Source organism: Ostrea edulis, chromosome 4, assembly GCF_947568905.1.
Source record: "Ostrea edulis chromosome 4, xbOstEdul1.1, whole genome shotgun sequence".
NCBI lineage: Eukaryota > Metazoa > Mollusca > Bivalvia > Ostreida > Ostreidae > Ostrea > Ostrea edulis.
Window position 1 is genome coordinate 13,844,392 of NC_079167.1, and position 25,675 is coordinate 13,870,066.

The 25,675-nt window shown below is 35.2% G+C and overlaps 3 protein-coding genes across 8 annotated transcripts in view; all 3 read left to right on the forward strand.

The window, feature by feature from the left end:
• The window catches only part of LOC125670354 (solute carrier family 17 member 9-like), a 960,148-nt gene that overhangs the window by 629,712 nt on the left and 304,761 nt on the right, over positions 1–25,675 (forward strand). The gene's annotated exons all lie outside the window — the stretch shown is intronic.
• The window catches only part of LOC125667947 (uncharacterized), a 35,645-nt gene continuing 13,213 nt past the window's right edge, over positions 3,244–25,675 (forward strand). Inside the window, exons 1-6 of the mRNA XM_056161229.1 lie at positions 3,244–3,367; positions 5,261–6,456; positions 12,104–12,306; positions 13,959–14,022; positions 19,661–20,513; positions 24,057–24,273. Of these exons, the coding sequence (XP_056017204.1) occupies positions 3,265–3,367; positions 5,261–6,456; positions 12,104–12,306; positions 13,959–14,022; positions 19,661–20,513; positions 24,057–24,273 (2,636 nt within the window). The 5' untranslated portion in view covers positions 3,244–3,264. The remainder of the gene's footprint in view (positions 3,368–5,260; positions 6,457–12,103; positions 12,307–13,958; positions 14,023–19,660; positions 20,514–24,056; positions 24,274–25,675) is intronic.
• On the forward strand, positions 10,193–21,445 carry LOC125668012 (uncharacterized). Of its 5 annotated transcripts, none has more exons than XM_056162003.1 (3): positions 10,193–11,259; positions 12,104–12,326; positions 16,495–17,688. In XM_056162003.1, the coding sequence occupies exons 1-3, from the start codon at positions 11,236–11,238 to the stop codon at positions 16,776–16,778; spliced, it is 531 nt and encodes a 176-aa protein (XP_056017978.1). In that variant the 5' UTR covers positions 10,193–11,235; the 3' UTR covers positions 16,779–17,688. The 5 variants fall into 5 exon arrangements, with proteins under 5 accessions (XP_056017978.1, XP_048757697.2, XP_056017977.1 ...); XM_048901740.2 differs by lacking the exon at positions 16,495–17,688 and adding an exon at positions 19,451–21,445 and having other exon boundaries at positions 10,768–11,259; XM_056162002.1 differs by lacking the exons at positions 10,193–11,259; positions 16,495–17,688 and adding exons at positions 11,297–11,426; positions 19,451–21,445.

Sequence of the window (25,675 nt, forward strand, 5' to 3'; positions counted from 1 at the left end):
TTAGAAAATATCCGCAGTTAAAATAGGGTCTCTACGTTTAAAAATCATAGAGTGACCTTGGAACTTATCGGACATAATATAATTATTCAAGAAATAAATTTCATTTTTGAAAACACGAGACGGTATGATATGTTTTATTCCACCATACTACATGAAGTGGAATAGCATACGAGATGAAAATGTATAAATGTTATTTATTAAACCTTGTTCTTCAAAATGTTCATATTAAAAAAAAAAGGTCATTTTGTAAGTTGGAAAGTACTGTTTAAAAGCGTCTACACAAAATTTACAAGTTGCTACACAGAAATGCAGCTGTTGGAACAAAAATTTGGCCTCTTGTTTCCCTTACCCCTGTTTTCACCTTTTTTGAATCATTGTTACCAAATTGGTTTTCATTGTTTGGACGGTAGCTTTCCACCCACTAAGTCTTGACAATTTTTTTTTCACCTGCATTTGCGATCCCTTAATAGAGAACAGATAGCACGAAAATTTCAGTTTCCGGTCCTTCTCGTCCAAATGTTTCCAATATTGATTTTCCATGTAAAAATCTTCATTTGAGACATGTAAATTGCTAAGTTTCAGTTTGCTTTCAAATAAATTATAGTAGAATTTTTCTCTTATTTTGTCAACAGGAGAAAACAAGACTGTGTGTAGGTTCCACGAGGTTTATGCTCGACTAACCGCCTTCAGGAACGTTGGGCTCAGATTTCGATTTAATTTGCTTCGGCGGGACTTTTTTTTTAGAACATTATCTACAGCTCAGGAACATATTCTTTCTCAGTTATCATTGGTATCGCATTCAATTATGTGCGTCCTTTTACCATTGTCAGGAAATAATATAATTGAAGAAAAAAATCTATATTGTAAATATTCGTGAGAAATGCATCGTCGGTCTCTCCGGTACACTACGAGGGCGGGACGTTTCGTGGTGAGACGATTCGTCCCAAAAGGCGATTCGCTTCGAGACGTTTCGCTTTAAGATGATTCGCCCCAAAAGACGATTCGCCCCATGACATTTCTCCCAAAAAGACATTGAGCTTACACTGATGATCGTCTGTTGTGCACATTTTGCTTTCTTTATTTTGTAGATTAATGGTTATAAACATCCATACTGATTAAAATATAGGTTAATGATGGTCTGCAGTGTTAATTAAAATAATCAAACACGAGGAAGGGATTAACACTCTCAACAAACTAGGTCTGAACAAGATTAAAGACAACTACCGCGATGGCGGTAACACTTCAATTAATTGCATCTATAATCTACATTTGCCGGGATTAATCTTAATTTAGAGGCGCTCCAGATATCAATCCCACAGAGAATATAATGAGTAGACTCCTTTTGATTTCTTCAGTCGTGTTTATTTTGATAAAATTAATGTAATTTTATATTGGTAACGATTTTTTCTCTAATTTTGCTCCTTCGATATAAGAGGCTTGTTTATATAGGTGTGGCTGTAAAACGTTGCAATATTCCACAAATCTTGATTTATATTCGATGATTTTGATGTTTATATGTGAAAACTTTGATATATATTCGATAATCTTGATATTCATATGCGAAAATTTGATTTATAAGTGATAATCTTTTTCATTTTATTGATCAAGACTACCGAATACAATTTATCAAATATAAATTACAAGATTACCGTTGTATTTTTTTTTTAAACAAGAGACCATGGTTTCCTTAAGTATACCCCCCCCCTTCCCCCTAAATCCGCCACTGCCTGGATATATATGTATAATTTCGATTATGAATGTGGCCAGAAATCATTTCAATGTAATCGGAAAATGCCTGGGACGTTTCGCGCCTAAGATAAGGACGAATCGTCTCAAGGCGAAACAACCCGTTACCCACTGGGCTGTTGAATGCAGTGTAACAGAGAGAAAACCAGCGAGTTCCGACGATGTGGGAAATGGGATTAAAGGGAAATTTGGCGATATAACAATCATTCGTAGTCAAATCATTGTACTCAAATGAAAAAAGATAGCCTTAGCTGTAAGAGATTTTCCCCCCAATGTTAGAGAAACGTCTCTTTTATATATATTGAGGGATATCTCTCTTTTTTTATTGATAAAGAAAAATCTTTTTACGGTGAAGAGATATCTCTAGACGTTAAGAGATATCTTACTAAGTTAATGAAATTTCTTTCTATCTCTTAGATATTTTTTTTTACTCTTAAAAGTTATTTCTCTTTGTTAAAGAGATATCTCAGTCAGTTAAAGCGCTATTTCTTTATTGAATAAATAATAACACGGCTTGTCATAGCTAAACCTTTACTTTTTCACACCAGTAGGATAATTGAAAATATGATTAGCAATAAAAGTGGAAATAATTATCTCTTTAGAAATAAAGATCAGTTTTAAAAATATTCACTGGGATATGAACTTGGTTGGTAACATAATCAAATTCTGTGAAGCCCAAAGGGATTCTCAAATTTAATCACGTACCAACCAAGTTCATATATCAGTGAACTTTTTACTGTGTTTATTATTTCTTTAAAAAACGATACCCTAATTTTGATTAGGTTATGGATGACCTCTTGACCTTTAAGAAATTTCACACACAGATGAACTGGTTTGATATCTAATAGGTTCATCTAAGGAAAATTATTTGCAAATATAAATGTTTATCAGTGAAGACATTTTGTTGCGAATTGTTAGCTGGTCTGGTTTTCTCGGGATTTTCCCTGGTTCTGGACTTTAGCTAGTCAGGCCGTGGTACAAAGGGACATAGACAGTAGTGAAGATTATCAAGAACGCCGTGCTCGCGCGATTAATGTGAAGTTGTGATAACCTTATTTACAGTATTAGTTAGCGTTGTAAAATAGATGCAGATTAAGGTTTCACATGTACCAACACATTTTACTGACGACAGAAAATAGAGAGGTATGTAACTGATATAAACCCCTTGTGAATTTTTTAATGAAAATTGCTTTTAACAATATATTAAGTCGATTAAATAAAGTAATTATAACATGCATTATTGTTATCATACATGATAATGTATTAAAACAGAGTTCTTGGAGGCAGTCTTTAACGTTAATGAGATATATACATGGTTTGAACACCTCCAGGTGGATAAATATTAGCTGCAGAACTGTAGCTCTCTGAAAAAATATTTTCCGTCGTAATATTTGTCCAGAGAGCTACAGTTCTGCAGCTAGGTGAATATCAGCAGCTTTCTGCTGGATAAAAAACACTTTGCTGATTTTTTTATCAATGCTCTACAGGGTGTAAAAGCAGTACCATTGTTGTATAGAAATGGGTTCCGCTTTAGAGGAAAGGCTGCAGCGAATAGAAACAAAGCTTGATCAAATGTTGGAGCACATGTTGAGCAGAACTCAACCGCGGAGTGTCGTCAACGGTACCATAAACATGATTACAATATAGCTGTTTTAATAATTAGAAAAAATAGAATTCTTGATTTCTCTGTTACAATGTGTAGGCCAATACTTTGAATTTGGCACATACGCAATCTATTTAAAATTAGATGTTGGATCCGCTCGCATACTCGCTACATAAACGATGTTTGTGTAGCGAGTATGCAAGCGGATCCAACATCTAATTTCAATTAGAATGGCACATAAGTTGAGATAGTACACATGTATGTTCTCAAACATTTGCTTTTAGAACAATAGGGAAGGGGGGAAATGATTATATGAGTACTATATTGACAACGAAATAACACATTGTCTTAGCACTTACAATCAATGAAGATACAACACATTGTCTTAGCACTTACAATGAAGATACAACACATTGTCTTAGCATTCACAATGAAGATACAACACATTGTCTTAGTACTCACAATGAAGATACAACACATTGTCTTAGCACTCACAATGAAGATACAACACATTGTCTTAGTACTTACAATGAAGATACAACACATTGTCTTAGCATTCACAATGAAGATACAACACATTGTCTTAGCACTTACAATGAAGATACAACACATTGTCTTAGCACTCACAATGAAGATACAACACATTGTCTTTGCACTTACAATGAAGATACAACACATTGTCTTAGCACTTACAACCAATGAAGATACAACACATTGTCTTAGCACTCACAATGAAGATACAACACATTGTCTTAGCACTCACAATGAAGATACAACACATTGTCTTAGCATTCACAATGAAGATACAACACATTATCTTAGCACTTACAATCAATGAAGATACAACACATTATCTTAGCACTCACAATGAAGAAACAACACATTGTCTTAGCATTCACAATGAAGATACAACACATTGTCTTAGTACTCACAATGAAGATACAACACATTGTCTTAGCACTCACAATGAAGATACAACACATTGTCTTAGCACTTACAATGAATGAAGATACAACACATTGTCTTAGCATTCACAATGAAGATACAACACATTGTCTTAGCACTTACAACCAATGAAGATACAACACATTGTCTTAGCACTTACAATCAATGAAGAAATAACACATTATCTTAGCACTTACAATCAATGAAGATACAACACATTATCTTAGCACTTACAATCAATGAAGAAACAACACATTGTCTTAGCACTCACAATGAAGATACAACACATTGTCTTAGCACTCACAATGAAGATACAACACATTGTCTTAGCACTTACAATCAATGAAGATACAACACATTGTCTTAGCACTCACAATGAAGAAACAACACATTGTCTTAGCACTCACAATGAAGAAACAACACATTGTCTTAGCACTCACAATGAAGATACAACACATTGTCTTAGCACTTACAATGAAGATGCAACACATTGTCTTAGCACTCACAATGAAGATACAACACATTGTCTTAGCATTCACAATGAAGATACAACACATTATCTTAGCACTCACAATGAAGATACAACACATTGTCTTAGCACTCACAATGAAGATATAACACATTGTCTTAGCACTTACAATGAAGATACAACACATTGTCTTAGCATTCACAATGAAGATATAACACATTGTCTTAGCACTCACAATGAAGAAACAACACATTGTCTTAGCACTCACAATGAAGATATAACACATTGTCTTAGCACTCACAATGAAGAAACAACACATTGTCTTAGCACTCACAATGAAGATACAACACATTGTCTTAGCATTTATACAATCAATCTGGAGCTTTTATTCGTTTACTCTGCAAAAAAGTAAAAGTCACAGCCATGACAGAACTTGCATTTGTTAGATTTCTGGAGTGTTTTGAGTTCTGTGAGAAACAAATGATTTTAATCTATAGATCATCCTGTGTCACACCACAAAACAGCGCTGAGGAAGGTCCACATGAGACTGGTGGGAGACTTTCATCTTGAATCAGAAATAGACAAACTTATTCAACACGACGTCATCAGACGTGAAACGTGGGACGAAATAAAGATGCACAGCAACAGAACAAATCAATTGCGATTGTTTCTACTAAAACTAGGCTCCTACGACGCAACGAAATTCGAAGCTTTTCTTGACGTTCTGAAGGAATCACACAGTCACATAGCTGAGGAGCTCAGTCGTTATAAGGCTGACACTGAAGACAATGATGCCATTTTGTTTGGGGATGACGGGATGGATATATCCTGTATAAGGTGTGAAATTTCCAGACGAGTACAGCTAGAGGAGGTCATAGATGAATTATTTTCCCGAGGAATCATAGGCGCCACAGCACTCCGGAAATACATCGAACCAAACTCGGAATTCAAAGGTAGTAAAGTCTGGAAGTACGTGTTTGAGAATTTGAAAAACCTTCAAAGAAATAACGTCAACGTTTCCAAGACGATGCGAGAAATTCTTGCCAAGAATTACTGCGATATCGCTGACAGCCGCCATATTGTTGGACATTGTTCATGGGACTGCTCATGTGAGACGTTGCAAATTTCGACACAAAGACGAGTGTACTCCAGCAGCGATGCAAGTTCTGTTATTGCTCAAAAATGTGCTACCCGTTCGAATTCCCCGGATATAGAGGTCTTCATTGAAGCACCCAACGCGAGAAACGAGAAACCTAGTACTCCAAACCCGCCAGAGGATCATGCATCCACATCACACTATCCAAGAACTCCTCAAATAGTGATAACGACGAATGATGACGTACCGATGACGGGTGTAACGACGAATGATGACGTACCGATGACGGGTGTAGGTTATAAAGATCCTCCCAGAGAAATCTCGTCTAAAATAGCAACACATAATGACACAAAGCATTCGTTGAATCTTCCTTCAGGTGGACCAATCACAAAGAACTGGGCACACATATCCGGTAATCATCAGGAAGATGTTACTTACACAAACCCATGTTATGATGGTTCGCTTTCTGCATCAGTCGATGGTCTGATTCCTTCTTTAGTTGAAGATGGTCAAAAACGTAATACCAGGGCCCCAACAAAAGACGATATCTGGCAAAAGTTCTTCCCAGGAACTCAAGTTAATGCCGAGTCATTGCTCTGATTATTTAGCTGATTAGTTTGTTGTTTTATGTTCTATTTGAGAATGTTTCACTCATGTACAGACGTCACCAGCTTTAGGTGCTGGATAGTAGTTAAAGCAATCTACGTTCAAATACTTCGCCGTTCGCTGTTACAGATTCCCAGCCTTCTGGTCGTTTACATGTCTCCCCGGTAGGAGTACATCGGTTGTAAAAATATTATCGAAATAAGATTTACAAATTCCTAGGAGTTCTACTAATCTCGAGAAGTTGTTAGTATTTGTGTGATATAGAATTTAATTTTTTTTTTTTATCTACGATCGATAAGTCATCCGCTGTGTCCTGTCTTACATGCAAGATTCTGAAGAATTTCATTACGCAAACTATACTTATATAGCAAATTCACATTATTATAATTATTTCTGATGTGTGAAATACTTCATGATTTCACACGGAGACGACCTCAGCAAATTTTAAGGATGATAGATATTGAGTAGTACTGTAGTCTAACATGACCTTGTGTATCGATCTTCGGCGTTTAGCTGACTCAGGGGTAATGACGAATAGTGATTCTTGTTCGAAGTTGACGAGGGGTGTGTGTCAAAGGACCTTCCAAATTTAGCTTTGACTTACCCCCTCCCCCCTCCGATGATTTAGTAAAACTATACAATTTGCAAATGTATAATGACCTAAGATGTTCATTAATACCTTAATTTAGAATTAGAGGTTTGGCATTTTAAGAGATATGCCGTCTTTTGAAATCGCGTTTGTCTGTTTTTGTTATACCTCTATTGATATTCATCTAAAGCCTTTGTTTATATCGAGCATAAGCTTGTCCAGATTTCTCTTTTCTATTGTGATTTATTTTATAATAAAGAAAATCATATCCAAAAGGCAAGCCTGGACAATCTTGTGCTGGTGATGAAATTCATAACAATAATTACAATAAAAATCTGCATACTCTTAGTATTCGTCTTCTTTATACCTCATTTATCTGTACTGACCTCAGGTAGTAATTCTGTAGTTTTCAGGCTAAGGGTGACCATTTCAAACTTAGTTTTCTACCCTTATCTTCCAATATCCCAGGGGAAAAGGACTGTACACTTACAGGAGATACATCAGTGTTTAATATTTACCAAGAAGTGTTATAATAGATAAATCTTTTTTTTTCTTTGAAAAGAGGGCTGGTAAAAAGGGACCAAAGGCTACAGCTAAAGTGGAGAGGCCCTTTCCACGTGGGAAAATAACCGGATAAATATTCTATAGATTTTAGAGTCCATTTTCGATCGTAGAACAGCATCACACCCTCTAAATGCAAGAAGTTCTACAACTCCCTTCAAGTACATGTAGAAAAATTACCCCCATAGAAATTATAGTCCCTGTGTCAGGTTCTTCAATTACAACCAAATAACCCAATAGTAGAATAGGTAAAACTGATTCCGAACAAAGTGGGAAAAAAATTATAGGTTAGCCAACAGCAAAACATGTGTCGTATTCTGGTGTAAATATCTTCCGAAACATTTAACACGGGTATGGTGATTTCCAATGTTGCTTATGTATAGTGCATTATTCTCTTTCCACGTGCAAGGAAGGGTATGGTAGCCAGAAGAACTGTCGGTCCTGTATCCATAATGAGAACAAGTTCAGAAAGCCATTTGACATACTTTTAAATAGCCCAAAAGTAGGCTACGGAGCACCAATCAAGTTGAAATATGAATTGATTATTTATTTCTCTTAGATGGAGGTTGTGACAGGGCAACCTCTATTCATAGCGGGAAATACAAACTGGAAATCTGTTTGACCTACTTTTACCCCTAAAGTAGGTCATGGTGCATCAATCCAGCTGAAACGCAAACTGAACTTATTTTCCTCCGAGAGGAAGCTTGTGACTAAATTTCAGAGCAATATCTGCATCCATAACGAAAACAAGGTTTCTCTATTAAGTGGTACTACGACTTTGACCTTGGGAAACAATGGACATCGTCCGCTTGGATTAAGATGTATGTGTACCAAGTTTGACGGTCCTAGCCCCAACGGTTCGGTTTGTACTCTACCTACAAGGTTTTCATACTAAGTGATATTACGACCTTGATATTTGACCTTGAAGAACAAAATGCGTCCTTTAATTGGCATGAGGAGTATTACGAAGCTTAACGGTCCTAGTCCTAATAGTTCGATCTGGATTCTGCCTATAACGTTTTATTATTAACTGATACTACGATCTTGACCTCTGACCTTGAAAAACGATAGGTAGGTAGGTACTGAGTATATGTAGAACATATTGAGATCGAGAATTTTCCCCTCATACTGAGACGTCACCAGGTATAGGATTAGACCTATGCTCAGCGCTCAGGGCGATAGAAGTGAGAGTTCTTTAACATGCCAACGCCTGCCGCGACACGGGAACTCCGTTTATAAGGACCCATGATTCTCACTTCTAAATCCCGAGCGTTTGGCGAAGGAGCAATTATTACCTATATTTGACACGGCCATGGCACGAGTAGGGTTCGAACTCACGACCTACCAGTTATGAAGTGAACGCTCTACCACTAAACTACCGCAACCGGTGCGAAACAGTAGAAGTCTTGCGATTGGTTTTCATCGTAGTTCCATCCTCATGTGACTTATCAATATTAATGGTTAAAAATGGAAAAAAAAACTGTATTAGTTTTCACTCAATGTTGTTTAATTTGATTAATAACCAATGAAAAACGTAAACGTTGTCAGACACACAAAAACAGATGTAGGTGTGAACATCAGAAAATCATACATTTTCGTTAAATAAAATGATAAAAATAGATATAAAAACTAGTTGAAATGACAAAATTTATATGTCAACAGTTTAAAAAAAAACCCCTGCTAATTCATAAATATGTATAGATTAAATGTGGCTATTAGGGAAACCATTGTATAATAGATAGGAAATTGCAGCATGAGTTATTGTGCTTGACAACATTTTTTATCTTAAATCATTGATTATCTCTGGAAAAATATAAACTTTTTCAGTATTAAAATAGTTTACTTTTTTTTTTATCAACTGAATAAAATTCCTCATAAAGATATATTTATATATATAATGAGTATTTTTTGTGGATAAAGTCGCATCTTTCAACAAAAGTGCGATTCGTTGATATGTTGATTCCAGTGAACGGAAAATAAAAGGCATAGTCTTCCATATCTGCTTCATACTTTGATATTTTATCAATCAGATGTTAACGGCAAACTAGCAACTAAACTTTATGAGAAACGGGATGACTTCAGCTTCTTCATCGTCAACTTCCCATATTTATGTAGCAATATTCCATTATCAGCTGCATATGATGTTTATGTTTCTCGACTGATTCTATACACAAGAGCTTGTTCTGCACATGAACAGTTTTTAAATCGAGACAGAGATTACTGATAAATAAGTTGATGTTACAGGGGTCGGTTCAATGGTCTCGTTTGAAGTCAGCATTTCGCAAATGATATGGTCGTTATAACGATCTAATTTACCAATAGAATCTGTATTAGGTAAAATGCTGTCTGACATGTTTCATACTGATTGAGGCCGTTCTTTACACACTCCGTGTGTGACCGGTCTACATCGGGATGTTTACTCCTAAGCACCCGATCCCACCTCTGCTAATGTAGCGTTATCGCATCATCGCCATCGCAGTATCGCACCATCGTTATCGCATTATCGCGCCATCGTACCATAGTCATCGTACCATCGTCATCGCACCATCGACCCAAACCTCGATGGTGCGATAGTGAACTACGTGGCCCTATCCGGATTCCATACACAACAGCTTACGGAAATCGCACGGAAATATCGTGTAAAACATTAAACATTCACAGCAGTCAAATTCTACGTACTTATTATGATTATTGTAAATACAATACATAAGAAACATTGGAAACACTTCAAAGAAAAGCAAAACGTGGTTACAATATTGGTGTTATACATCACACATACGTTCAGAACTGTGTGTGTACGTCATTCGAGGTTGACCTTTTGCGTGTGAGGATGAATTAGAACTTTGTCAATCAAGAAATGATTTATATTTACCGCGCTTCATAAAACGTATGCCGACGTCAAGTGTTGCAGTTCGTACCCTCATGTATTTTCAAAAATGAAATTCATTTTTTATATTCACGCTCTACTCTTATTTCTGTTAGAATTCCCAGTCGTTAGAATAGACATAGAATAGATATACTACGAGTATATTCATCAAGATTCATACGCGCATTGTTCAAAGCTGTAATGCGTTCAGGAGGAAATAGCTATCATTACAATTTCTGAAAATCTAAAAGGCAAAAATGGGAATGCAAATATTAATAATTGTATCAACAACAAAAATTAGAAATATTAGAACAGGAAAATCTAAACTGAGTAAATGAAAGTAGTAAGTGAAAGTAGATTACACCTCCTCCGCAGCCTCTGTACTGCCACACCCCCGACACATTCTATAGCCATGTTGAGGACATGTGCAGAACTTGTTTGGGCGTAATGTACTTGTAGTAACTTGATATTTAAACCGACACTGAAAAATTAAGAAATTCATATTCCTTGTTAGTATTAATTTAGACCGTACTCTCTGAGTTAAAATTCAGTTTCAATGTAGGTTAGATGTGGCAATTAAATATATCCTACGAATTAATTTTTTGTTGGTACATGGTATGCTGTGCCACTAAATACTCAGTACTTCCGGCTTGGAGGACGTGGATCTGAATTGGCGTATTCATACACTGAATGAAATAATTGTAAAGATTGAGGAAGCACTTAAATTCTGCCTCCAGAGTGCACGGTGTGGACTATGGATATCTCTACTCATCTCCAAGTAAGTATTATCAGTATTTCATTGCTTATTATTGGTACAAATTAGAAAATAGGATTAAACTGTAGAAAGCAATAAAAAAAATGAAAATGATGATAATTAAATTGGTATGAATTATGCCGTATGTCTTCCATTGTGAGGGTTTTAGTCGCTGATGAGACATGAAGTAAGTAAGTAAAATGTTATAAAAGATTACAATTTAGTTTAATATGTCTAACAATCGGGATGTGTGGCTATAAATGCATGCATATCAAGAGCTTCACGTTAGACAGAAAACCATTTTTCACGCTGGGGGTTTTTTTTTACATCTAAAACTTGACTGAAACAAACTGAGATGAGTTCTCTATATTAAGGAACTTTGTTCCTCGGCTTCTGAGTACAACTGCGCATGCCCTAACTGTGTACGTTACTTATGTCATTAGTCCAAACATATTTATTACTTAAACTACTCAGTTGAAAAAAATTCGTGTCGATTCAAAATTTTAAAGGATTTGGAAAGGACTAAATTTTGTGGCGAAAGGATTGTTTAATCAGAAAGTCCTATATCTGCATGATTTTACAGTTTCTGTATCATTCAACATAGTGTCAATATTTACACTCTTAACGTGTATTTCGATTTTGTAGATTTATGATACTAATAGTAGAGAAATTTAACACACTGTAGCTAAATGACAAGCACTATGACCCAAGTTTTCCTTTTAATTTCATAATCCCTCTTCAAAATATACTTCCGAAAATATTGACAATACTCCAAAACTCAGGAGCGAACCTCTTTTTAAAGTAATCTACAGTGAATAATGCATGCCCACACGGCATTCCAATTTTGATCGAATTTTCTCTTTTTCAGAGAATTTATGAAAAGTTGGAGCAGATAGAAGAACATTTGTCAAGAATTCTCTCTTTTGAGGAGAAATTGGAGAAAATTGTAAACATAACGGAGTTCCTACGTGAACATGGTCCCGGCAACATTGCATTCGAGAGGACGTGTTCGACAAAGGAAAAGAAATTCAAATCAAGCAGATCGGACACCAACCACCAAACATACGAGAAGTATAGACAATGCGTTCCAGGTAAAACTGATCTTCCAATTGTTGTTCAATATCACCTCAATTAAAACACTCTTTGTTCTCAGAGCCCCATATATATTTCTAAGGGTCTAGTCTGATATTATTGTGATGAGTCTAGTGATATTGCGATGAGTGCAATATTATAGGGTTATTGAACTTATATCGGTGAATATTGGCACGAGTTGGCTGTGAAAATGCACGAGCTTGCGAGTGCATTTTGACAGCCAACGAGTGCCAATATTCACCTATATAAGTTCAATAACCCTTTTATTATATAGCTAAAGTATTTGGTTGTTAAGTTATATCCATTTTCACTCAAACTACTCCAAAATAGACGAGAATTCATCAATATTGCCAGTGTGCAATAACAGCATGCATTTCTTAACTGTTCAATATTTAACCCGTCATTAATGCATGAAGCAAACTGATTTTGTAAATGGGGACATCATAATTTATGTACAGTAAAACATAATGCTTAAGTAAATATCAAATACCGGCTCTGTCAAATTCGGAGGACCGTCGTCTGCCATTTTTGCTTGTTTACGTCGTTACGGTAACGTCAATATTGAACGCTCATACTCGGAATGTTTCGGGTGCATACAATTTACGTAATGTAAAGTTAGCGTTCAATAAATTTTCAGGATATTGAACGCTAACATTCTCTAGATTTTACGCAGATTTTATATTAGACTATTTATTAGCTATATAATAATATGCCAATATTGGACTCGTCACAATAATACTAGACTCGTCAGTAACAAATGTTTAGGTCACATCAATCTTCACAAAACGAATAACAAAGAGCACACACACAGAAGAAACTTGTGCGTGTGTGTGTGTATATATATATATATATATATATATATATATATATATATATTTAAAAAATATGAAAAGAAAACACAGAAATCCTCCGTAAAGCTTTAGCGCTTTCATTACATCTTCAGAAGCTTTACAAAAATGTATACATAGCATTATTATATACTTTCAATTTCATATCTTCTTTTTTCTTTAAAAGTTTGCGGGCATATATCACACGATATATGCCCGGAAACTTTCCGGCCCGCAAACATTACGTCACAATCAAATTTCTACGCCGTTAATTTTCAAATTTTTCGTGTTTTTCATCTTTTACTCAGTTAAACCGATAAAGTTATTGTTAAAAATAAAATTATTGTTAGTTTCTAAATGAAATTGAAAGTATATAATAAAAAGGTTATACACTTTGTATGGGAAATATGACGACCTCGTTTTTTGTCGCGAACGGACCTCGCAAGCTCGGTCCGTCTGCGCGCCAAAAAACTCGGTCGTCATATTTTCCCATACAAAGTCTATAACCTATATTTATAAGTATCATAGTAACAGTGATTATGACGTCAAAGTAAGCGGAACGTTAAATGTCTATATTGTGACGTCATGGATAATGTACAACAATGATCTGGAAAAAGTACGGGAAAATCATAGGCAATTATAAAAGACTATTAAGTTTTGGCTTTAGAATACCAATAAAATGTTTTTCTTTTTCCCGTCTCTGAATAGCACTGGCACATCTGAGTTTATAAAATGGGAAAATGTTAAATCGTTTTTTACCACACGTTTCCAGGTGTGCACTTAACTGGATTTGTCTGTATTCAGGTGTACTGATGTGCTGCTTATGCACACGTACACGGGCACGGAGAGTGTTGCCAGTTTCACCAATGTAATATTCCTTGCATCCAGGACATGTGATGGCGTATATGACATCCTTTGTATCGCATGACATGTTAGCATTAACTTTAAATTCTCGTCCGTTAAAATTATAACTGGTCCCTTCTGTAATGTAGTCACATGTACCGCATCGAGGGTCCGTACACTTTGACACTGTATAAGTACGGTCATCTAATTGGGAGGAACAAAGTATTCTCTTAAGATTTTTGGGCTGGCGTTTACTGCTAATAAAACGACAGTTCTTGTATATGCCTTTTGTTTGTTCATCTTCCTTAAGTAGCTTGTTTAATTCATAAACAATTGAATTGATGTTTTGATTTCTCGGATTATAAGTGTGTACAAATGGTATTATTTCTCCATCAATTGCATGATAGACAAACTTCTAGGAAAAGTTACGCGTGCGCCGTAAGAAAAAATTCTACAAATATTCCTACAGTTACAGTGGATCTCCCTATGGAAAATACACCTGGGCCATCATTTTCTAAAGGAATAAATTCATTTTCGGGAAAACGAAAAAATACAAATAAGAATCAATACGAGAATTCTATATCCAAAAATCAAATCTCTCGTAGTCCTATTCCGCAATATCGACAGATCCCTAAGCATCACAAAGCTATAAACAGGCGGAATCAGGACAATAGCGGACAAAATGAAAATAACCGAGGGTATAGTAGAAATAGACGTCCACCAAACTTTTACAGAAACGAAAGAACCACGTATATCGGAAGAGGGGTACGCAACTATTTTTTAGGAGGAGGCAAAATGAGCCAAGGTCAGAGATACAAGAACCTAATACCACGGTTATCAACAACAGCAATTCAAGGGATACACCCAGGAATATAATTAAGACAGAACCAAAAGTATTTAATCTTTCTGATAGACAACTAACGGATTCCGAAATAAAACTACTGTCTAAGGGTCTAAAATACACCCCTACACCTCATGTCAATAACCAAGAGCTTAAAACGGATGTTAAAGCTTATACTCGGCGACTCAGACTACATGAATATTTTCATGAAAGTGAGACCAGTGAATCTGATTCCGAGTCTACAGAGACAGAGCCAACAAACCTTGTAAGAAATAAATCAAAGTTTAATTCCTGTCTGGATAAGGAAATATATATCAAAATTCTCCGACAATTTAACGGAAAAAGAAGCAGCATTCTTACTCAATTTTGAGGTAAAAACAAGTAGTTTTTATGGACTACCAAAAATCCACAAATCTAAGCAAATTCAAAACGGAATACAGAAATCATGTGAACCATACATCAAAATACCGCGCCCAACAGATCTTAAACTACGCCCAATCGTAGCTGGCCCTTCTTGTCCAACACAAAGACTTAGTAATTTCCTAGATATTATACTAAAACCCATCTGCAAAATAGTTCCGAGTTATATTCGGGACGACATGGATTTCTTAAACCACATTCCTAAAATCGTTGAAGAAAATACAAAATTGGTGAGTTTTGATGTCACAAGTTTGTATACAAATTTCTCACATTATCACCAGTGTGAGATCGACTTTACCCATGTGAGACAGCTATGTGAGATTTTTCTGTCTCACACTGCTGCGACGTCATTTGATTGTGACGTCATATATTTTCTATGATTTACGTTACATTGTGAAGATTTACGTTACACGATGAAGCAAAAATATTTTGCATTGTTATCTTTAAATTTTAATGTATATAGTTTCTGTTGGACAACCTTGGGTTTTTTAGTTTACACTTACAGTGTAAACCATTTTCGGATACGCTCTTTCTGCCTATCTAATTAGTTTTTGCATCGAGGTTCAAATGAGGATTTTGATAATTTAGAATTTTCTCAAAGCTCCTAAATTTATGCACTAAACTGTAGGTAAAATGTGAGAAAAATAATCCTTCATTATTAACTCGTGTGGGGCAGGGAAATTCCACCTCTGGAACAAGATTCGCTGTCTAGGACTCGGCAAAGCCTCGTCCTAGACTGCGAATCTTGTCCCCTCGGTGGAATTTCCCTATCCCACACTCGTACTAATGAAAGATTTTATTTATCCCACACAACTTGGGTATAGAAGCCATTTCCTTCTGGATTGATAAACATCAAAGTGTATTACAATCAAGATTTTCAAAGGAATTTATCTTGGAAGGAATCAAAATAGTTTTGGAAAATAATCATTTCTTTTTTGATAACAAATACTTTCTTCAAACAAAAGGAACAGCCATGGGGACAAAAGTCGCCCCCACTTACGCAACTTTAGTTTTTGGGTTTTCTTGAGGAGAAACTATTTACAGAATGCAAATCAGTTTTTGGAGAAGAATTTGGCCTATATATTGAGAATAACTGGAAACGCTATTTGGATGACTGCTTTATTTTTTGGACCAAATCTTTACAAGATCTACAGCACTTCCACAACATGCTGAATCACCTACACGATAACATACGATTTACAATGGAAATTAACGAAAATGAATTACCTTTTTTAGACATCCTGATTGTAAAGGAGGGGGTGAAAATCATAACAGATCTCTACTACAAGAATACAGATTCCCATCAATATTTGATGTTTAACTCATGCCATCCATCTCACACCAAACGAAACATCCCTTTTAACATGGCCCGGAGAATTTGCACAATAGTAATAGATGAGGATCACAGAAATACAAGATTATCTGAACTTAAGATATTTTTATGCAGACAGAAATATCCACCAAAATTAATTGAAACAGTTATACAAAAGGCTAAAGAAACTCCCACCACAGAATTGTGAACTACTAAACAACATGAAGAAACCAACAACAAAATTCCTTTCGTTCTTACACACAACCCGAGAGGTCACAACATATTCAAAACAGCCAAGCAGTTATTCCCTATTCTTCAACAATCAGAAACATTAAATGACCTCATTCAGCCCACGGATATACTCCACAGCAGACGTCAACCACCAAATTTGAAAAAATTCTCACTAAAGCCAAATTTACATCAAACCCCGAAAAACCAGCAATCTTCAAATGCGAGGATCCACGATGCGGTACTTGCCAATTTATACAAACCGGACACTCCATAACTTTCAAAAACGGAATGAACTTCAATGTAAATTCAACTATGACGTGTAAATCTAAAAATCTACTTTATTGTATGACGTGCCCTACATGTGGAGAAAACTATATAGGTCAAACAGGAACCAAATTGGCTGACCGTGTTCGTGTACATAAACAACAGATCAGAGATCCTACAATAAGAAACACACCGTGTAGCGGACATTTTGATTCGTGCGGGGAAGGCAGTTTTTATATTTTCCCATTTTACAAAGTAAAAGAGGAAATTGAACAATTACGCAGAGCCAAGGAAAACTATTTCATAAAACTGTTTGAGCCGAAACTAAACTGTTAATATTTTTACTTCATGTTATTTAACATGTACATTTTACATAGAATGTCTCCTTTAATGTACAGGAATTCAGAAGTGCTTAAAACTTATAGACTGAACTGTTTTAAATAATTATGTATGTATTTTTAAAAGTGCCTAACATTAACATTGTATAATGTTCTGACGTCACAATCATGACTGTATTATGTTTAACGTTGCCGGCATAACGTCACGAGGATGACGTCATAATGGAACTTGTTTACATTGTTTAAAAATCTACTGACGAGCCTGCAGGGCGAAAGCGCTATAGATAAAAGTTTGAGTATTGGGTTTTATTTTTTGACCTTATATATATATATATATATATATATATATATATATATATATATATATACACATATAAAGCGCTAAACACTAAAATGACCAACGAAACGAACAACCTGATTGTCAAATTTTCGGGACGACCCGTCCCTTCCTCGGGACAAACAAAAAGAATTACATAATGTGGCCAATATCAACAAAGAATAATAACAAAAACTACATATAAATACATCTAGCACTACAACTACACTAATCTACAAACGTATTTACAACGCAGACTACATGTTTTTGGTCTTTAGGCTTGCCAATCAATGTTAAAAGCGGAGCGAATTAGGACATGCCTTATTCGTCCTAAGAGCTGATCCAAAATGTCATATATATATATATATATATATATATATATATATATATATATATATTGGGATAAATCTCCGATATAATCTTCTAGAGTGCTCGACGTGGCCTCACGGAGCTACATAAATTGACGATCAGATGGAGTTCAATCACATAACATTTATTTCTCTACAGGCTGTTTCGTGAGGGGATGGTTTCCCCTCACTCGTCGGGAGAAAAATGACATCTAACGAAAAACATCCGCGTGGCTGAGAATATGTTACACAGAAACATCAGAACTTGTCAGCACTTGCCGTCATTCCCATAAATTTCTATTTACTCAATCCTGTGTGTAATCATGCTTAGCAACTATCCAGTATGTTTCTGTGTAACATATTCTCAGCCACGCGGATGTTTTTCGTTAGATGTCATTTTTCTCCCGACGAGTGAGGGGAAACCATCCCCTCACGAAACAGCCTGTAGAGAAATAAATGTTATGTGATTGAACTCCATCTGATCGTCAATTTATATATATATATATATATATATATATATATATATATATATAACACCTTTGAAAACGCCTGTACCTAAACAGGAACCTATGATTAATCCTTAAGCTTATCAATAATAGAGATAATTTTTCCAGGAATTCCAATTTGAATATACCATTGAATAAATCCAGAATCCGGTGGAAGGAAAAAAGTGAAGGGATGGGTTAACATCCCCGCGATAATATTCACAATTTACTATTAGCATACATCCGAATTACTCCACGCAAAGATGTTGCATTTTCTGAGTAACTGAGAAACGTGTTTTTAGTTGAAATTTTGAAAACGGTCACCTATGAATTCATCCACCTCGATACGATCCGAAATATGAATTGTACACATGTTAAATCTGTTCAATGCGCATGCGTATAGTTACAATAAGTACAATATTATTGGGGTTCAATGAAGGGTTTTTCACTCTAAAACTATAAACACCTGTTTTAAAACAATGTTATTCAATGCATTCCATCTATCTGGATTTGTCAATTTGGCCGCCTTGACTAGTAACATCTTATGACAAGAGACATCCATTGTTTTGTTTTTGAAATGTCATTAGTATCACGGTATGTTGTCTTAGATACGGGACTGGTACCTCTCCGTCGTGAGGCGCGTGCTAGTCCCGTATCTAACGTAATAGACCATTTCCATCTTGTATCCCTTGCGAATATTTGAATTTCAAACGAGAATTTTTAATGTTGAATTCTGTTGAAACTGTTTCAGACCAGCGGTGTGTATGTTCCTTTATATGAAAGGTTTACATCAACATGTTCAGTATTTCATTACACTTTATATTAACGAGTACAAATTCATGTTATCTATATGTTACGTCTTGGCAGCTCTTCACCTTGGTTCCTCTTTTCATCCACAGATTTTCACGTCAAAGTCCTTCAGAAGAACCACAAAGTGCTTGTAAATGAATTGTGCATTCGGGGACCCGTCATTGATGATCTTATCGAAAACGAGGCTATTTATCATTCAGATCAGGAAACAATAATGTCATGCGGCCGGCTCCCAGAAAGATCAGATAAGAAGTCTTTTGATGTGTCTTTCACGTTACGGTGAGGATAATTTCCTAAAGTTCGTAAAGGCGTTAGACACAGAGCGTCCAGATTTGGCCAAAAATCTCCACGGCGATTTTGAAAGACAAAAGTCTGAACACTCCGAAGAGAATATAACCTGCATAAAATGCTGTATCTACAATCTAGTTGACATCAAAGATGTTGTTGATGATCTGTATTCTAAAGGTCTTGTAGACTACTCATTCCTGGATCGAACTCTCGCAACGCCAGTTCGCAATGCGCGAAGGCAACTTTGGAACGAAGTATTTCTGAGAATGCGATCTGAAACAGATGATAATCGAAATAAATATTATGAAGCCTTAAAAGATGACATTCTAAAAAAGTACAAAAGTGTTTTCTCTCACTTTCCTGATTTTGACATCAACGAAAACACAATGAAATGCTTGTGTAAAGGGAAGTCATATGCTGAATCCACTTCTTCAAACCCAGAAAATGATCTTCCTTCATCAAAATTGCAAAACTCGGCTGAGGTGGAAGAAACTCCGTCCACACCGACCGTTACTCAAGTTCGTCGGCGCCCAAAGCTAAGAAAGAGGCGGAATGTTACACCTAAAAGCAGGGTACCAGATCTCCTCCTCGCCAATGTGTTACATAAGTGGTTCAAATCTTTCCACAAGCGACAGAACACATGTAGCACAGATCTTAGTTTTGGCTTGAGCGAGGATGCGAGGAACAGCCAGATTATTAATGAGGATCCTGCAGTCTTACGCAAACAGCGTATTTTTAGATACAAAGAAGATAGTGGATTTGCTTCCTGTGAAATGAGCTCCGTAGATGTTGCTGATGAAAAAAAGAATGAAGATTCTGCCATACGGAGAGTTACAGAAGAGAAAGCCTCTGAAAAGTCTACATGTACTCATTGATTCACGCCATTAAGCTATACCACACATACTTAAATGCATATGGACCAAAGGCAGCTGCTAATCAACTGTAGGAAGATTTGGACGAAAAATTATGACAATGACAAGCGTTCCAAATCTTACATTTACCTAATCGCACGCTTTCAACTGTTTGTATCAGAGTAATGACATCAACTTTGAATTTGTAATTTACAGTATGTACACTGGAGGAGGGAGTGTTCCATAGGTCCCTAAAGAAAAGCGTTTCTCCAAATTAGTCTTAGTGTGCGATATTTCAAAGGTTTCTTGTGTTTCTTTGGGTATCATTTTTTTTTTTATCGCATTCAAAGAATTCCTCTGCAAGGTTTTACAGGTTAAAGATGTAACCGTTCTACAGAGACGGAGGGGAAAATGCAGATCTCGACCTCAGAAAATATGGAAAACTATACAAGGGAATTCGCCATGCCTACCTGGAGGAGTTTGCTTATTTGTTTGTTTTTGCAAGCTTTACCGAAGAAAAGTAATTGATAATAATACGTGTTGTTATACGATGTAGACCTAAGGTGGACCTACAACACATTTATATTATCGCCATATGTGAATTTATCTAAAGAAAATTAAATGTGAATTCATTATCGCTGAATGGTATTTTGAGAAAATTGTCAGTGTGATATACGTTTTGAAATTGAGCCATATATTCATGGTAATTTCAATACATAGGTTGGTTATGTGTAATTTGTATACCAGCGTCTTGCAAGTGTATAGTGATTGCGTAGAGTTCTATACAATAGTGAAATATGTGCCGCCATCTCTATTGTTGATATATTCAAAATGACCTACTGTGTTTAGAGAGCGATGCTTTTATTTCAATCACCCACTCTATGCTGTGTACTTCAGACTGTTGTCGATATTTATTTATTTTAAATAAATAAATACTCTGTTGAATGGGATTGTTACAGCATTAATACTGCCATATTTCACATATACATGTCAACACGATCCCAGTGTGATTGAGTTTTAAGCATATCTACTGATACCGAAAAAAAAATGAAAATGCTTTTAATTTCTGCGATCGTCTAGTGGTATTTCGACGTTTTGTACTCTCTCTTGAAAACTTCGTCATCTGCATTCTTTGATTTGTTGACATTTCTTATTGATATAGCAATTTCACATTCTAACCCAAATCATTCAAATAGCTCCCTATCCTTAAACTAATTTGGAAGGAAGATAATGTTTACGTATTTGAGGAACTTACCTGTGTGTCTTTTTGAGAACATGGACATTAATAATAGATTAGCTCGGATAAAAGTGAAGAGCTGGGTGTGTACTAATACACCTTGTCACACCCCAGTAGTGATCAGCTTAGTTGACATTTGTTTTATACGGTCGTATTTTGGATACGGATTATATCACTACGGATATAGCTATCGATAAGCATCAATTTAATAGAATTGCATTTTAATAGAAAACACTATAATCTGAAATTGACCAACAATATATAGTTAGAATACTCTCCAAATAACATTTGTATAATTCAGCTCATTTTGTAATCAATGCTTTCAATTTTCAATCAATTCTAGTGAAGATGTCTCCTGTGTTAAATTCTGGGTTTGATTAGTAAGCCTTCTATAATTCATATTAGATAACTGACAACTTATCAATTGTGTGTGATGAAGAGAGAGAAGGGGGTATCATTGTAAAATAATATATTTGTGGGTTTTATTGGCATGATTCCCAGTTTAATTGATAGTTATTCAAGAAATAGATATACGTGAAGGCATGAACTGCAACGCCTTACTTATTTCATGAAAGGTATGCTGACGAGAAGCGGTGCAGTTCATACTCTCGTGCACTTTTCAAAAATGAATTTCATTTTTTATATTTACATTTTACATTCATTTCTGTGGGAATTCTCATTCATTAAAATGATCAAGATTCATGCGCACATTGTTCACATTCATGAGGAAATGGCTATCATTTCAATTGGTAAAGACGTCGAAGTAAATATATCAATAATAAGCTGTTTTATTGGCTTTGCAAGTGTAATGTTATCATAAACAAAATTATCAAACATATATTTCTTTGTTTGATAAAATCAATTTTATTTTACGTACGACTTATTCTGACAGAAAAATGATAAGATAATTACCATTTTCAATTCGTAAACAAAATATTTTGGTTTTATTTGTTAAGGTTTTAATTGTGTCACACGTGATGAGGGCTTTGCAGCCCTCGATGACACACCATTATCCAAACTAAAGATAACGAGTCGCGGTCTTAAGGCAGGACTGGCTGTAGAAAGCTGCTGTCTTATCGGGTCTTCAGCACTTTCGAAACAGAAACAGAAGTCTTAGATATTGCGGATAGCTAAACTCATTGTTTAAAAGAATTTAAGCGGGTTTGGTTCATTATTTACATTTGTTTATGCCGTATAAGGGGTGGCATTGATAAAGTTCGTGTCTGAATCGCTAGGCGGATGCCGCCTCCCCATGAACAGTCAGACCTTACCTTAGTTAGAATCAGTTTACTGGGGATTATATATATTACAAACTGACATCATTAGAACTTTATTTGTTTGTGAAGAATATGGATATCAGAGCGAACATTTTTACAGTCCTGTTTATTTGTATTTTTGCCTCTTTTTCCAGACAGGTAAGATTATAATCTTACGAATATTTATTTATGAATTTTTGAATTATCATAGGAAGTATCAAATAGTTAATTAAAAATTTCACTCAAATAAATTCTGAAAGTAATTCTTTGAAATTTAAATCCTTTTAGTAATATTATTTCAAGAAAATTCTAGTAAGTTTCTAAATGGTAAAAATGATCGTAATGAATTTTTTAAGATTGATACACCAAAACTATCGCGCTGCATCTACATGCAATAAAAATAAGTTCCGATAGACATTTCAGTTTTTAAAAGAAGACGAAATAATTATATTTTTGTGTGGATACAGGGGCATGTCTTTGTTGAAAGAACACGTTATGTAAACAAAACGGCATCTATAGACATGCCAAATCTTGGCTGCAGTCACCATACATGTACATAATGTACCATGATTAAGGCTGATAAAATTCTCATGGGTTTAATCAGAGTCTATGTAGCCCTGAACTTTTATATTTTCGTGTTTTTAATGTTTTATGCAAATAAATGTAATATTCATTAATTTAGTTTAACACACATACACAAACAAATAACAGTATATTGAAAGAAAATAAATACACAATGTACCTTTTAAAGATTATTTAAAACTCATTAATCAAATCAAGAAAACAAACTCAAATCATATTGTAATCTAATTTCGTGAATTCCTCTTGTTAAGTATGCTGTCGATATATAACAGTTAAACCTTTATTTTGGGGTCTATTTAGCGAGTTGTTGACTTTATTTTCTGTCTGAGTATCTTTGTCAACTGTGCTGCAAATCTGAATATAAAAACGACATTCCATTTAACCAAGATCCTATATGCAAAATGAATTATTTTTGTGGAATATAAACGACTTGTAGAAATTTTAAATCATCGTGGTTAAAAAACAGACAAACAAAATTAAGCTGAACCTTCCGTGGTTTTTTGTGATTCAGTTTCTGATTTACATGTCTTACAGGCGAGTCCTCGAGCGACATTGTTTATTAATCTGAAGGAATACAACAACACTAATAGTGAACTGTACAATGGAGACTGCTGTGATGGACCGGCCGCGTCAGATAAGTGCAGCTCAGACCGATGTGATTACGTCATCAATATTTGTGTATTTGCCGTTGATAAGGAGTGAGTACACTTTATCAATACCAACAGCTCTAACTACAAATTCAGGTTAGGTTGTACAACTGTTCTGGTTTATATTAATTACTGGTGACAATTTACATTAATAAAAAAGTTGGCATTAAAAGCATTTGAGAAAAAAAAATCATAAGGGTTTCACATCTGATTTAGGAAGTTTCTCTACAAACCGATAATTGAGAAGACGATACGAAAATAATTAGGCAATGAACAATATGCCAATTATGACAAAATCTTCACACAGCAGTAATTAAGGAATTTAATATCACGATCCACTTATATAATATTCACGCTCCAACACTACCAGGAAGTAGGAACAAACAAGGTGATGTAATAAACCAAAAATGGTGTTATTAGAAGCATGTACAGAGATTGCCCTTGTTATTAGAAGCATGTACAGAGAATGCCGTTGTTTATGTCGCATGGTTTTCACGGAACACACAGTTTATGTGTAATCTGGTAGAATTTGTTTTTCTTATATGAATCACTGCCTTGAAATCATTGTTTGGGCAAAACAGAACGAGGAAATGCTGTGTGTTCTAGTATTACCATATCAACTCATGAGGTAACGTACCAAAGGAAGAAAACAGCGGGACAGGTACATGTCTGCAGACAAAAACCGATAACATAAACGTGAAAAAAAATCCAAACACTAGCACCGCTCATCTCATATTCATTCCCGAATTACTAAAGGAATGAATGTGTAAACAATGAAAGCATGTACTTAATTTGTATCAGATTTACCTTTGCTTCCATAGTCGATATATACACATGTATATATCCATACTACACTGTACAAGCAACCTAGATGTTCATTCCTTCAATCTACATTTTGTGTTATTTATAGACTTTTAGGGTATCTGATAAATGATTAACCCAAAAAAGTCTTCATCAACGAAAATTAAGATATCAAAAACCCTTGTTTTTCAACATACAAAATGATTCATCAGGAAATTTTTGAAAAACGATCACGTACTTTTATGAGGTATTACCTAATTGATTTAACATTGGAAACCTATGGGAAATACATGTGTTTGACATGCAAAAAAAGAAACAAAGATCAATTTCGCGAAAAGGCTCTTGGTAAAAAGCTGTATAATAATAATAATAATACCAAATTTATATAGCACTCTTTTCATACACTATGTACGCTCAAAGGTGCTTTACAATGCATATATACCTTACAACAGAATGTTATACACATAATACATAGAAAATAAATAAAACATTAAAAGCTGTACCTATCCTCATTGTACATATAAAACATGAAAACACAAGATACCATAAATATGCTAGATAAGAATAAACATCAGTTTCAGGGCGTATTAAAATAATAATAATAATGAAATACACACACGCACACACAGCATATAATGTCTCAGGTATAATA